This window comes from Syngnathoides biaculeatus, chromosome 10 (genome assembly GCF_019802595.1).
Source record: "Syngnathoides biaculeatus isolate LvHL_M chromosome 10, ASM1980259v1, whole genome shotgun sequence".
Lineage (NCBI taxonomy): Eukaryota > Metazoa > Chordata > Actinopteri > Syngnathiformes > Syngnathidae > Syngnathoides > Syngnathoides biaculeatus.
The window spans coordinates 28,347,136-28,360,358 of record NC_084649.1 but is presented as its reverse complement, the minus strand read 5'-3'; the positions used below and the strand labels follow the sequence as shown (position 1 = coordinate 28,360,358).

General features: G+C 43.3%; 1 protein-coding gene across 15 annotated transcripts in view; it reads left to right on the top strand.

The window, feature by feature from the left end:
- Nucleotides 1-13,223, top strand: part of acad9 (acyl-CoA dehydrogenase family, member 9) — a 110,903-nt gene that overhangs the window by 61,047 nt on the left and 36,633 nt on the right. For 13 of the 15 annotated variants that reach the window (XR_009796802.1, XR_009796801.1, XR_009796803.1 and 10 more), the window contains 2 exons: nt 9,266-9,392; nt 9,470-9,547. Coding sequence is in view for 12 of the 15 variants with exons in the window: in XM_061832272.1 (XP_061688256.1) it covers nt 9,266-9,392; nt 9,470-9,547 (205 nt within the window). In the remaining 3 variants the exon portion in view is untranslated. Of the gene's footprint in view, nt 1-3,117; nt 3,610-9,265; nt 9,393-9,469; nt 9,548-13,223 lie in introns of those variants that run through there. The other 2 variants (XM_061832275.1, XM_061832269.1) reach the window with 2 other exon arrangements.

Sequence of the window (13,223 nt, the reverse complement as noted above, 5' to 3'; positions counted from 1 at the left end):
ATCTGTAAATACAGTGTCATTCCAGCTAGAATGTCCATTCCAACTATCCACTCTGGTACTGGAGTAACCACCACTTCAAATTTGCGAATTGGCATTCTTCCAATTTTTAAAGGCAACGTAACTGCCTTCCCATTTACAATTTGACCTCCCAAGCCCCTCAATGGAACTATTTCTCCCCTCATTTTGTCAGGGTTCCCGTGAATTAAAGAGGCCTCCGCTCCTGTATCAACCAGTGCAGATACACGTTGTACCGAATTAGCCCAATAAATTTCCATTGGAACATGGGGCCGGATATCCCCTATGTTCCATCGATGTGAAGTTTTGTTCTACCTGGTTATCTGAGTTTGACCTCTATCCTAGCTAAGAAGATCCAAGCTTTTGGACCTTCGATCTTTACTTCTCCCCTTTCCTTTTCCCTTGGCCTTGCCTTTTCTGATGGCAGCCACGTAACTGGGCCTCTTGTGTCTACTAGCATGTCGTCGCTTGAGTCTGTATCTTCCTTTTCCTCTTCTTCATCCTCAAATGCATCCAAGGGAGGCGCTGTTGGTTGAGCTGCCGGCGTCATCATTCCCTTTAAGATGGTGGCCAGCTGAGCAATTTCTGATTTTCCCTTTGATCCCCTGCTAAAGCAACTTACCTTCAATCCCCTTTGTTTGCATCTTGCAGCCAAGGCACTTGTGGGTAGCCCGTCAATTTCTTCTGCTGGTACTCCCGCTGCAATGAGTGTTTTCCACATTTCTCGCCTACTACTCCCGCCTTCGGACCTGTAATTCTCAGGGCGAGGCTGATGTACTGTGTCTCCCCAATCTCCCAAAGTCGCCAACTCCAACAAGCGCGTTTTCACGTCACTGAAGCTGTTATCGACGGCTCCTAACAAAATGGTATCGCAGACCTGTAGTGGGGGGGTGCGTCTCGAATCATTGCATCACGCACCACCTTTGGCACTGCTGTTTCATCAATAAAAGCTTGACCTGCTCGCGATATCGACTCGCGCGTACACAATCTCCCCATCCTGTGAATTGCGTCGTGGATGGTTACCCAAGGCCCTTTGATCTCGGGCCAATCATGCCACGTTGGATACACAGATTGCGCTGTCATAGCGTACAAGGCAAAATGCGAAAAAGAATCACCTACCGCCATTGCTCTCCCGTTTGCACGAAACTCGGCATTCATTCGAGAATCTGAACTCAATCCTCCAAATCGCGAAAAGTCCTCTGAGTCAAGCTCTATGGCGTCAGCTCCTTCCTCATACATCCGCCTGAGCCAAGAATCAGCTGGTTCTCCCTGCTTTTGTCGATACTTTGATGTTAAATGGGCTATCTCTTCCTGAGAGAAGTCCTCTTTTGTTATCGTCATTCTGGGCGGCGGCTGAGGCTGTTCTATTCGCCTCATTATAGGGTTTCCTTCCCTATCAACTATAGGTACATTATTCTCATCTCGCTGTTCTTCAAAGACGGGCAAGACAACATGCTGTTCCTCCCGTCTCCGCGAGATGGGTTTAACTTGGAGATGTCCAAGTTATGGGTACAGCGGTTGAGGTTTCATTTCCCCGCCATATTGCATGTCGCCATCTCCCCATATGTCGCCATTCCATCCCTCTGGCTCCCAGTCTTCCTGGAGTGCCACACCGAAAGAGCGGACCTGTTTTGGGTCGATGCGACGCGGTCTTTTGTTACTTTTCTCGCGCGCCATAGAAGAAATAAATGCCACTGATTTCTCTAAGATTTTCTGCGCTTTAGCTTGGTCAGATTCAAGCGCTTTAATATTCTCTTCAAGTTGCGCTATCTTTTTATCTTTTTGCATTTCAGAAGCGCATACTTTATCCAAAGCCTTTATTCTTTCCTTCCAGGCTTCGGCAAAAATCCACAACATCTCTCGGACGCCACCTAGCGGGGCTTTGTCCCTCACATCCACCCTGCTTAGCATGCGCTGTAGCAGCGGTGGAGTTACCAAGGGAATTTCTCCTATCCACGGCTTAGGGCGTCCCCCGTACCGTCTAAGGAGTTTCCCTATTTCTTCAAATCCAAGGCTCTCCCAGTCGGAGACGCCATCCTTGTTGGGAGCCACCTCCGTTCCCTTCACCGTTTACACTCAAAACTTGAGGCTACTTCCACCTCCTTCACAGTTTTGCTCTTAAAGCAACAAGCCATTTCTGAATGTATTCTCCGCGATCCTGCCGACAACGCCAAAAATGTTTTAAAACATTTCTGATACCTCGCTCAGGAGTTCGGTATCAAATTTTAATAGGATCGTTGGAGATAGGCACTCAGAAATGAAGACAAGACACACTTCTGGCTACCAACAATTGGCACTTTATTGGTCCCACACAGAAATGGTAACACAAGCACAAGCACAAATCACGTGGTATGAAGCTAAGTAATATCCAACCAGATCTTAGAAGAACATTCAGCTCTTACCGTGCGCCAATAGGAGGGAGAGCCAACACTCCAGGTAGAGCAAGCTTCAATACCGGCTGGGCGTCCGTACGCAACCCGCAGCAGACTCTACCGAGAGTATCCAAAGTTCTCCTTTTATACTCTAAGCGTGTGCGGAAGGAGGGGTGAGTGGCCAATTCATCCCACCTGACGCCACACTATTCTTTGTTACCAACAGATGGCGTTGCACGACCTCATATGTTATGTTGAAACATCGTTTTATGATTTCGCTGGTTATACAGAGCTATTGCAAACATCTTTTAGGTTATACAAAGCTATTGCGAAACATATACGAAGCTATTGCGAAACATCTTTTAAATATGGAAAAACAACACAATAAAATTATTCATACTTCACTCGGCTGCGCCCAGAAATTCTATCCATAAAAGTTAGGAACTCCTGCCGCATCTCATCCACCCCCGGGGGCCAGCCACCAAAGAGCTTTTTAACCACCTCGGTGACTTACACACCAGAGATGGGAAACTTGTAAACTTTTTTTTTAATTAACAAAATAATGAGGGGGAAAAAACTTTTTTTTTTTTCATTTTTACAAAAAGTAACACACAAAAACATTCATAACTTAAAAGAAAAGAGAAATGCTTCAATAGTATGTATCAAATGTCTTCGGGGGTGGTGAGTCGCCCCTTCTCACAAAAAACGAATCTCATGTTATTTGTTTCAGCCGTCTCTCAAGATCATTCTGAAGTGGCTCATCATGACATCATTAAAATTTTGGAGTGCTCTGCTACATTCAGATTTATTGGGGTGATGACGTTCGACGAAAGAGATGGCTTTGATGTCAGCACTTGGGACGTCCTTCTTGCCTTCAGTGTCATCGGACGACATCTCCTCCAATGTCGTCTTCTGCTCTTCCTGAAGGTACAGGAGTTCTCTGGTAGTGAGCTCGACACGATGCTCCTCCAGCAGATCATCAACATCATCGCTGTCCATCTGCAAACTGAGACTGTGGCCCATTGTCACGATTTCATGGATGAGTTGACGATCCTCTGGATACATCACGTTGCCACCAGCAGCTGGAGAAGGCCCTGCAACAGCTGCAAAACCTTCAAAATCACGCTCAGTAACACGTTCGGGCCACAATTTCCTCCATGCAGTGTTCATGGTCCTATGTGTTGACCTGCCTCCAAGCTTTGTCCACGATGGTGATGCTGTGGTAAATGTTGAAATGATCTTTCCAAAAATCTCGAAGAGTTAGCTGAGTGTCACTCGTCATCTCGAAGCATCTTTGAAAAGAAATTTGGTATAGAATTTCTTGAAATTGGCAATGACTTGCTGGTCCATGGGTTGAATCAAAAGCGTTATATTACGAGGAAGAAACCTGACTTTGGTTAATTAAAATTAATCTAAGTTATCCTCCAAACCTAGAGGGTGGGCAGGCAAATTGTCCATAAGCAGAAGGCAGCGTAGGGGCAAGTTTCTCTCCTCCAAATAGGCTTTCAGGTCGGGGAAAACACCTCATGCACCCACTTGGTACAAAATTGCCAGGGCAACAAAGCTTTGGTGTTGGACCTCCACATAACAGGCAATGTACGCTTCATAATGTTATTTTGCTTGACTGCATGGGGATTCTCAGAATGATACACTAGCACCAGGTTGATCTTGAAATCGGCACTAGCATTACCACAAAAAAAGAAGCATAAACCTGTCCTTCATAGACTTGTAGCCTGGCATCGACTTTTCCTTGCGTGATGTAGGTGATGTAGGTCCTTTGTGGCATTTTCTCCCAGAAACAGTTGAAAACTTGTTGGGGAAGGTATTCCTCAGCCTTGACAAAACGGGCAAACTCGGCCTTGAACTTTTCCGCGGTAGCCTGGTCTTTGCAGCCTCCCCATGACGTACAACAGTGTATCGCACTTATTTTGTGTAATTTGTCAAACCATCCTCGACTAGCTTTAAATTCAAAGCCCTCAGGAACTAGACTCGGGTCTTTTTTCTTTAAATCAGCATACAAATTTCTAGCTTTTGCGCAAATCCCTTCCTCGCCAACACTATCCCCAGCTAACTGTTCGTTTATGAAAATTAAACGCAACCTTTCAACTTCCTCCAAGATGTGTGGCTTCTGCTTGGTCAACACGGTTGCTCCTTTAGCAACATAATTTGCTTTAAGGGCGTCCTTTGGTTTCAGAATGGTGCTTATCGTCAATTTTGCCATGCCATACTTCTTCGATAGCTCAGAAACACGCACACCAGATTCATTATTTGGCTATCAATTATTTTTTGAAGTTGACAGTTTTACGCTGAACTTTTTTCACCACCAGTTTTTTATCACCTGACTACCGCCACTTGCCTTCTTTGGAGTCATGATAGTGGGTTAAAACGAGATGATGAGATGAGAAGAAAACTGCTGCTGGGACACGTCTGTGTACAGAGGCTGCGTTATACAGAATAACAAAAGTGCGCTGATTGCACCGCGCGCGTTACGTCATTTCCGTTTTTTTTTTTTTTTTTTCCGGTGGGGGGGTGGCGTTCGAATAGACTAACAAAATGGGTCATGGCTGGATTCAACTGGTTGAGCCGGGCGCATTATGTTATTTCTGTTTTTTTTCAGCGGTGTGATGATTCACAACTAAGCGCGTAGTGGGTCAGCTGGTCTGGCCGCGCGCAATATGTTATTTCCGGGGTTTTTCAGCGTCGTTTGAGTGCCGATTTTCGTTCAAAAACAGAAGCAAAAAAATCTTGAAATTTTTGTTCAAAAACAGGGACGTTCGAAAACCGAGGCTTTACTGTATACATACATACATACATGCACGCACACAGACAAACACACACCGTTGAAACCAGAAGTTTACATACACTGTGCAAAATCACAAATCTCTTTGTCTGACTGTCTGAAGTCAAATCATACTTTACCTGTCCTGTTTCAGGTCAGTCAGGGTCACGAATTCATGAATTGTGTTAAATGTCGCTATAATTACAGATAGAATCTTAGCAAATTTTATATTCTTTTCTTTGAGGTCAAAAGTTTACTTACATTTCATTTATATCGAGAAGCATTTCCTTTTAAATGCATGACTTGAGTCAAACATTTTCGGTAACTTTCCACAAGCTTTTGACAGTCTTCTGCTGGAATCCTGGCCTATTCCTCCTTCCAGTTTCTCAATTGTCTTGCTTGCACATGCTTTTTCCAGATCTGCCTACAAATCTTCGATGGGATTCAGATCACGGTTTTGTGATAGCCACTCGAAGGAATACACTTTAACCTCAAGTCACTTTTTCACCATTTTGCCAGTATACCTAGTAATTGTCCATTTGGAAGACCCATTTACTCGTGTGTTTTAGCTTCCTAGCTGATGTCTTGACATGTTGCCTTCTTATCTCCATGCATTTTTTCTTTTGAACAATGATATTGTCTCTGTTAACAGGACTTTACATTAAAACATTTACAATTTAAAATGGGGAGCATGCGCTATCCTTTACATTACAAACATTGTCATAAGAGCTAATAAAACTTACAGGAACATGAAAACTGCCTGAGCTTTTTTTTTTTTTTTTTTTTTTAAGGCAGTAGATACAGTACGAAAATCTCAATTTTCTTCTGTGCAGGCTCTTAATAATCCTTTACTATGCGGACTTTATATTACACTCGCAAACAGCGTGGTCCAGGATCCTGCCATGGTCTCCAGTGACGGTCGCTGAGGTTGTTCATTTCTTCGTTCCTTCCTCTACCATTGAGTCAGGCTGCCGCTGTTGAGACCTTTGCGTTCCCTCCTCTGGGTGGGCACAGATGACTCTTCTTTGTGGCTGCCACATGCAGCCTCAATGGTGACTGCAGCCATCTGGACCCGGTGATGGTGGGGGCTGGCTGTCTGTGCACCCATACTAGCAAATTTCTGGAGGTCTTGATGGCGGCAATAGTGAGCCAGTGCCTCTCGAACTCCTCCTTCATATACCTTGACTGACTCACCCCATAGAGCACGACTTGTCCATGTAGGACCTCCTTTGCTGGTAAGTCTGGGAATTGCAGGTGGCCGGCTGTCCCCCACAGGTCTACGGTAGCACTCCACTCCGAGAAGAGAAGGCTTACCAACTCAGGGGCCTCACAACCTGGTTGGTGGCATGTTTCTTGCGCTGACATACAACGGGAGTGTATAACGGCTCTGACTGAGGGGACTTGATGGGCAGCCATCCATGACAGGTGCCTATGTCTGTTTGGGAGAGCACGATGGTTTACATTGCGCCAAACAGTTGTGGGCTTGCCAAGTGCAAGCCTGCCCACTGTGCTCACTGCATTCCGTTCCATCTAATACTCTTATTCATGATGCCATCTATTTTATGTAGAGCTCCAGTTCCTGCTGCTGAAAAACAGCCCCACTTGATGCTGCTACCTCCATGGTTAACAATTGGTAATGTGTTCTCACATCTACGAGCTTCCTCATTTTTCCTCCAGATGTAACGTTATGGCCAAACAGCTCTACTTTAGTTTAATCAGGGCATGAAGAAGTTAAGATCTGTCTTGGTGTCTTTTTGTAGACTGTAGCCTTGGCTTCATTCTCCGTGAGTGACCTTTCAGCCCTTGTTGGTGCAGGACTCGTTTCACTGTGGATAATGTCACTTTCTTACCAGCTTCATCCGGCATCTTAACAAGGTCTTTAGCTTTTATTCTAGTGTTTATAGCCACATTTCGGACCAAAACACAATCATCTCTGGGACACAGAGCCTGTCTCCTTCCTGAGCGGTGTTATCGTTAGACATTCCCATGATGTTTATACTTGCAATAAATTGTTTGAAGAAATTAAGGTGGGACCTTTAAGCATCTGAAAATTGCACTCAAGGATGAGCTAGACTTGTGGAACTCCAGGATTCTTTCTCTGATTTTCTGGCAAATTTCTTTTGGTTTTCACATTTCAAAGAACTTGCTTTTTTATGTTTCATTGGGAGTAATGGGTTTATTCTCGGTGAGTGGCCTTTCAGCCCATGACTCGTTTCACTGTGGATAATGACAGTTTCTTCCAAGTTTCATCCTGTATCTTCGTAAGGTCTTTTGCGTTTATGCTGGTATTGATTCAGACATCCAAGGATGAGCCAGACATGTGGAGCTCCATGATTCTTTGATTTCCTGGCTGATTTTTTTTTTTTTTTTTTTTTTTAATTTCCCCATGATTTCGAACAAGGAAGGGCAGTGTTTGATGTGTGGCCTTAAATACACCCTCAAGTGAGCTGTCAGTTAACTCTCACGTGAGTTAACCTCTCAGGAGCTTCCAAACCCATTACCTCATCATCTGACCTTCCCCACTTTCTCAAAGCACATTTCTCAAAGAAAATAATCAAAATATATCGGGAACAATTATCTTATTTTTGCGCTATTTGACAAATAATTTTGGTGATCCTGACTGACCTGAAACAGGGGAGGTTTGGTCTGAGTTGACTTCAGACAGTGACACACCAAATGAAATGTGTTTTTGCGCAGTATATGTAAACTTTCGGCTTCAAATTTCCACACTTGTTTTTGCTCCATTTGTTGTGACGTGGACTCAAAGAGCTAAAGCTTATTTCCACGTACACAAAAGGCCATTTCCCCAAAAACACATCCATTCATTTTCTGAGCTGCCTATCTTCACAATGGTTGCCCTAACCCTAATGAATGTAGACAATGTAAGAGAAGGTAGAGTTGAAGAGGCAAGCGTGAATGATCAGGAAGTGGCAATGATTAGTAAGGGGGAAGTCAGAAAGGCACTGAACAGAATGAAAAGTGGAAAGACAGTTGGTCCTGATGACATACCAGTGGAGGTATGGATGCAATTTGGAGAGGTGGCTGTGGAGTTTTTGACCAAATTATTCAATAGAATACTAGCAGGAGAGAATATGCCAGAAGAATGGAGGAAAAGTGTGCTCGTCCCCATTTTTAAGAACAAAGGCGATGTTCAGAACTGTGGAAACTACAGAGGAATAAAGATGATGAGCCACACAATGAACTTATGGGAAAGAGTAGTGGAGGCTAGACTCAGGACAGAAGTATCTGCGAGCAACAGTACGGTTTCATGCTGAGAGAGTAGCACAGATGCATTATTTGCCTTGAGGATGGTCGTGGAGAAGTACAGAGAAGGTCAGAAGGAGCTAGATTGTGTCTTTGTAGACCTAGAGAATGCCTATGACAGAGTACCAAGAGAGGAACTGTGGTACTCCATGCGCAAGTGTGGTGTGGCGGAGAAATATGTTAGAATAGTACAGGACATGTATGAGGGCAGCAGAACAGCGGTGAGGTGTGCCGTTGGTGTGTCAGAAGAATTCAATGTGAAGGTGGGACTGCATCAGGGATCCGCGCTGCGCTCCTTCCTGTTCGCGGTAGTAATGGATAGGCTGACAGATGTTAGATTGGAATCCCCTTGGACTGTGATGTTCGCAGATGATATTGTGAAAGCAGAGAGGAGGCGGCGGAACAATTAAAAAGATGGAAGCTTGCACTGGAAAGGAGAGGAATGAAGATTAGCAGAAATAAAACAGAATATATGTGGATGAATGTGAGGGGTGGAGGAGGAGGATGAAGAGTAACACTCCAGGGAGAAGAGATGATGAGGGTGGATGACTTCAAATACTTGGGGTCAACAGTACAGAGCAATGGAGAGTGTGGTAAAGAAGTGAAGAAACTGGTCCAAGCGGGGTGGAACAGTTGGCGGAAGGTGCCAAAATTACCCTTAAAGTCCTCACGGTATAATTGCCCAGTATAATCCTTCACAGACAAGAAGAGGGTGTTTGCTGCCTTTAATCATAAACGTTGGAAAACACTCAAATTTGGTCCAATGGTTGGTGTGTGCGTTTGTGTCTAAACAGCGTTCTTTACTCTCTGACTGAAATCTTTGTTCTTTTTCCAGGGAGATGAAGAAAGGAAATTTCGGTCTGGCTTTGGGAATGATTGGCAGAAAATTGAGGAACTCCTTTGGGAGTGGATCAAACGGTGCCCTTTCGGGAAAGAATGGCGTTGTCCATCCAAGCTTAACTGTTAGGAGCTTTTCCATCATCATCAAAATTGCATGCTTGTTTTTGTGTGTATTACTTCATGTAGTTTCTTGTTTCAGGAAAGTGCACAGAAGTTTGAACAGAATGTTCATCTTTTTGGATCTACAGTGGAGAGCCTGTTGTTCAGATATGGAAAGGTAGCATTTAACCTTTTTACTTTGCAAAAGGAATTATAATTGTTTGTTGATCGATGTTCAGACGTTGTGCCTTTTGGAGAATAAATTGTAAGTGCACGAACAGTGAAAGGACAATACATCCATCTAATCAGTGTTCATTGAAATAATTACAAATGTAAAATTTTCCATTAAAAAAATTGTCTGCATGTATGTTTGACAGATTTTAACCACAACCCAATTCTAAGAAGACAATGACATTTTGGTTCAATGACAATTTTGGAAATCGTGCAGTCTTGAAGAAATTTTATCAGTTTAAAGTGATTATTAGTTGGATAATCTGGAACAGGGAGAATTGATCAAATGGTGCAGTTACCTCTCAACCAGGATTGGCCAGTATAGGTAAACAATAGATATCCACATAGTGCAGTGACCAGACCACTCCACTGAGTGCATGAATAATATATCTGTCCCGACAGATGTCTCAGCAATCTCAAAACAAATTTAAAACATGTTACAATATAATTCGAAGTTCACTGTTTAAAAAGGTAATCAATAAAAAATACTCTCACAAAACAATAAAAGTCGTGGAAACAGGGTTTAGGCCTTTATGCCAGATCCTGGAGCCAATCCCAGCTGTCATTGGCCAGGAGGGAGGGTACACGCTGAACTGCCAGCCAATTGCAGGGTACATAAAGATGAACAACATTCGCACTCACAATCACACCTTGGGGCAATATAGTCTCCAATTAATGGTTAGATGTGGGAGGAAACCGGCGTTCCCGGAAAAAACCCATGCAGGCACAGGGTGAACATGCAAACTCTTTACAGCTGGCCCCGGGATTTCAACCCCGGTCCTCAGAACAGTGAGGCCAACGCTTGACAGCTGCCCATGTTGCGTCCTTAATCACACACTTTATAAACTTTTATCAGACAGGTATTATCATTTTTTTCACATTTCTCTCATTGAAACACTCAAACTTCAGACCTTTGTAGGTTTAAAAAAAAAAAAGTACACTGCGGTATTCTAAAATGAAAGCAAAGATTAAAAACCTGTTTGAGGCCAAAACATTTTTTGAGAAATAAATAAACGTCCCACCATCCATTTACTTTCCTTTGCTTTATACAAGGTTAAGTACCGTAATTTCTCGAGTATAATGTGTCCTGAAGTGTCAAGCACACCTCCAAAGCTGACCTAAAAAAATCAGGAAAAGCCTTCTACCAATGTACAATGCGCAGCACCAATTTGCTGCTACCCATATGCTCAAAATATTAGGAATTATCTGTGGCAACCCCTAACAGGACAAGCCGAAAGGAAAAGAAGAAGAAGAACATCTGTGTTGATATTTTGTTAGGTTTATACTTGTATTGTTTTTCAAAAAACTGTCCGTACAACAATCATGACTAATAATCATTGTCCATTTGCTGATGCAGCAGTAATATAATTTCGGGACAGGCCTCAGGACACGCTTGTCCTGATCCCTGTAATTGTCAGAAAAGAATCCCTCAACCAACTAAAATAAATGCTCAATCATGGCCTAAACTATTTAACACTATTTAACTTAAACATTTTTTGCATTAAATATCTGTGCATAAAAGATTTGTGCATAGTGCAGTTTATCCTCTACATTACACATCCTTGGCCAAGAAAAGAAAAGAAGCATCTCACTCATCTCCAATCTGGAAAATATCCATCGTAGCTACCTTTGGTGCATCACTGTCGAACTCATCGATGACTTGGTACAGTTCCTCCATTGAATCATGAACAATGATCCTATTTTGCCTCCACAGCATGTCATCCTCTGTGCCATCCATGGCGTTTGTGATGAAAACGCAGCCTCTCGGGCTCCATTCAGCTACAATCTGTAGCAGGTTTCCTACGGCGTCAGGTGGCTATCAAAACAACGTGAGCTCAAACTACGTAGAAACAAGCCTAATGGGCACATTTTTTAAAAAAGTGACGTTTTCAATTGTGCACGATCTCCCAATTTTTTATTTATTTATTTTTAATGTGCCCATGACGCGCGTATTACAGGTTGGCGGCGTCATTGGCACGAGTGATGACACATTTCTTTTAAAAGCAGCTGCACAACGAGCCATAGTTTAAAGTGCCACTGTCATGAAATGCATGATTTTTAGTACGTTATTAATGAAAAAATGGCAACCGACATGGACCCATGCGTTTTTTTACCACAAAAGATGATTTTGACGTACACATCTTTTTGTAACACCCGCCATGAAAATCCTCTCGAGGGATTTGTTTTTGAGAAGAAGCAGGAAGTGACGTACATGGCAGGACTGCCCTCAAGTGGACTTGTTTGTTTCTATTAGTTTTACCTCAAGGAAGGTAGCTCGTTGTTCCTTCGTGTTAGCCAAAATGCCGGCTCGTTGCATTGCTGGACATTGCTTGAATACTAGGGAGGACAGATTTACCCTTCAAAAGTTTGCAAGAGACCCGGATCTTCGTGAAAAATGCATTGCACGGGTGGAAAGGACAGGGGGGGGGTGGAGTAATCCATGAATCAGAGTTGCTAAATGTATCGATGTGCGCATCAGAAGGCTTCCATGCAGCAGCTGCTGAAGGACAGCCTCCGCAGGCCTTGTGGATTGCTACCAGCCTTGTCGACAAGGGCCGAGCCTGCTACAGGCCTTCTTGACAAGGCCGAGCCTGCCGCAGGCCTTGTCGGCCGGGTGGCTCGTCGCTGCGGTGGCTCATGTAGGCCGCGGAAGTGGGCGTTTATCACCATCGTGGAGGTGGATAGGTCGGGGAGGTGGTTTGGCCCGTGATCTGCACGTCATCTAAAGCTCGAAACAATAGGGTAATATTGCCCCGGAAACTTCATTTGGTTGTGAGATGTTTTCTTCGAAAAGAGCTTCCGTGTCTGAAGGGGCGTGTCCTACAGTAGGGGCCACAGCGTGTTTTCAATGGCTAATGTCCGGGGTGACATCACGGACAGTAGATTCAGCCAATATGGCGACCACTTGGATGTCGAATGAGACTTCCGCAACTTTGCGAATGGATGACGCGCTCTCCGCTCATTTATTTCGTTGTTTAGATATTGAAGTGAATCATCTTATATGTATTTTTCATTTCAATATCTATTTTAGAATGTTTATAGGATGACACTTGACCTTTAAGTTAAGTAAAATTCACGGGCAGTCATTTCTGATCTTTGGTGAAGTAGCAACAAACATGCTACGCTAACAGTTGTAAAATGCAAGTACCGCGAGGAGTTAAGAGAGCTCAGGTTGGGGGCGGACATTGCCGTAATACATATAAAGGTGTAACATAAGACATTGAATATCATATCGCAATGTGTATGTATACCTTTTTAACACTCTATGGGCCTGTACATGACTATACAATGTGATTGTATTTTTTATTTTTCATCCATACTTAAATATAATCTGCTCTAACTTTTTTAAAATATTTTATTATTTTTGAAAAATTACGGTATGTGTCTTCTGATAAAAAAATAAACTTATAGTAACATTTGATTTTAATGCTCAATCTATGTTGCACACAAAAGAAATTATTCGCCAACTCAGACATATTTTTCAGTTCCTCTGGCTGGTTGGCGCGGCTCTGCTTTAGCGTCTTTTTCCGCTGATGCACCTTGGTGCAGGTGTCTTTTTGTGAGTGAAAAAAAACACACAATGATTTGTTGTTGGTGCTTTCTTTTACTTTTGTTTGACAAAA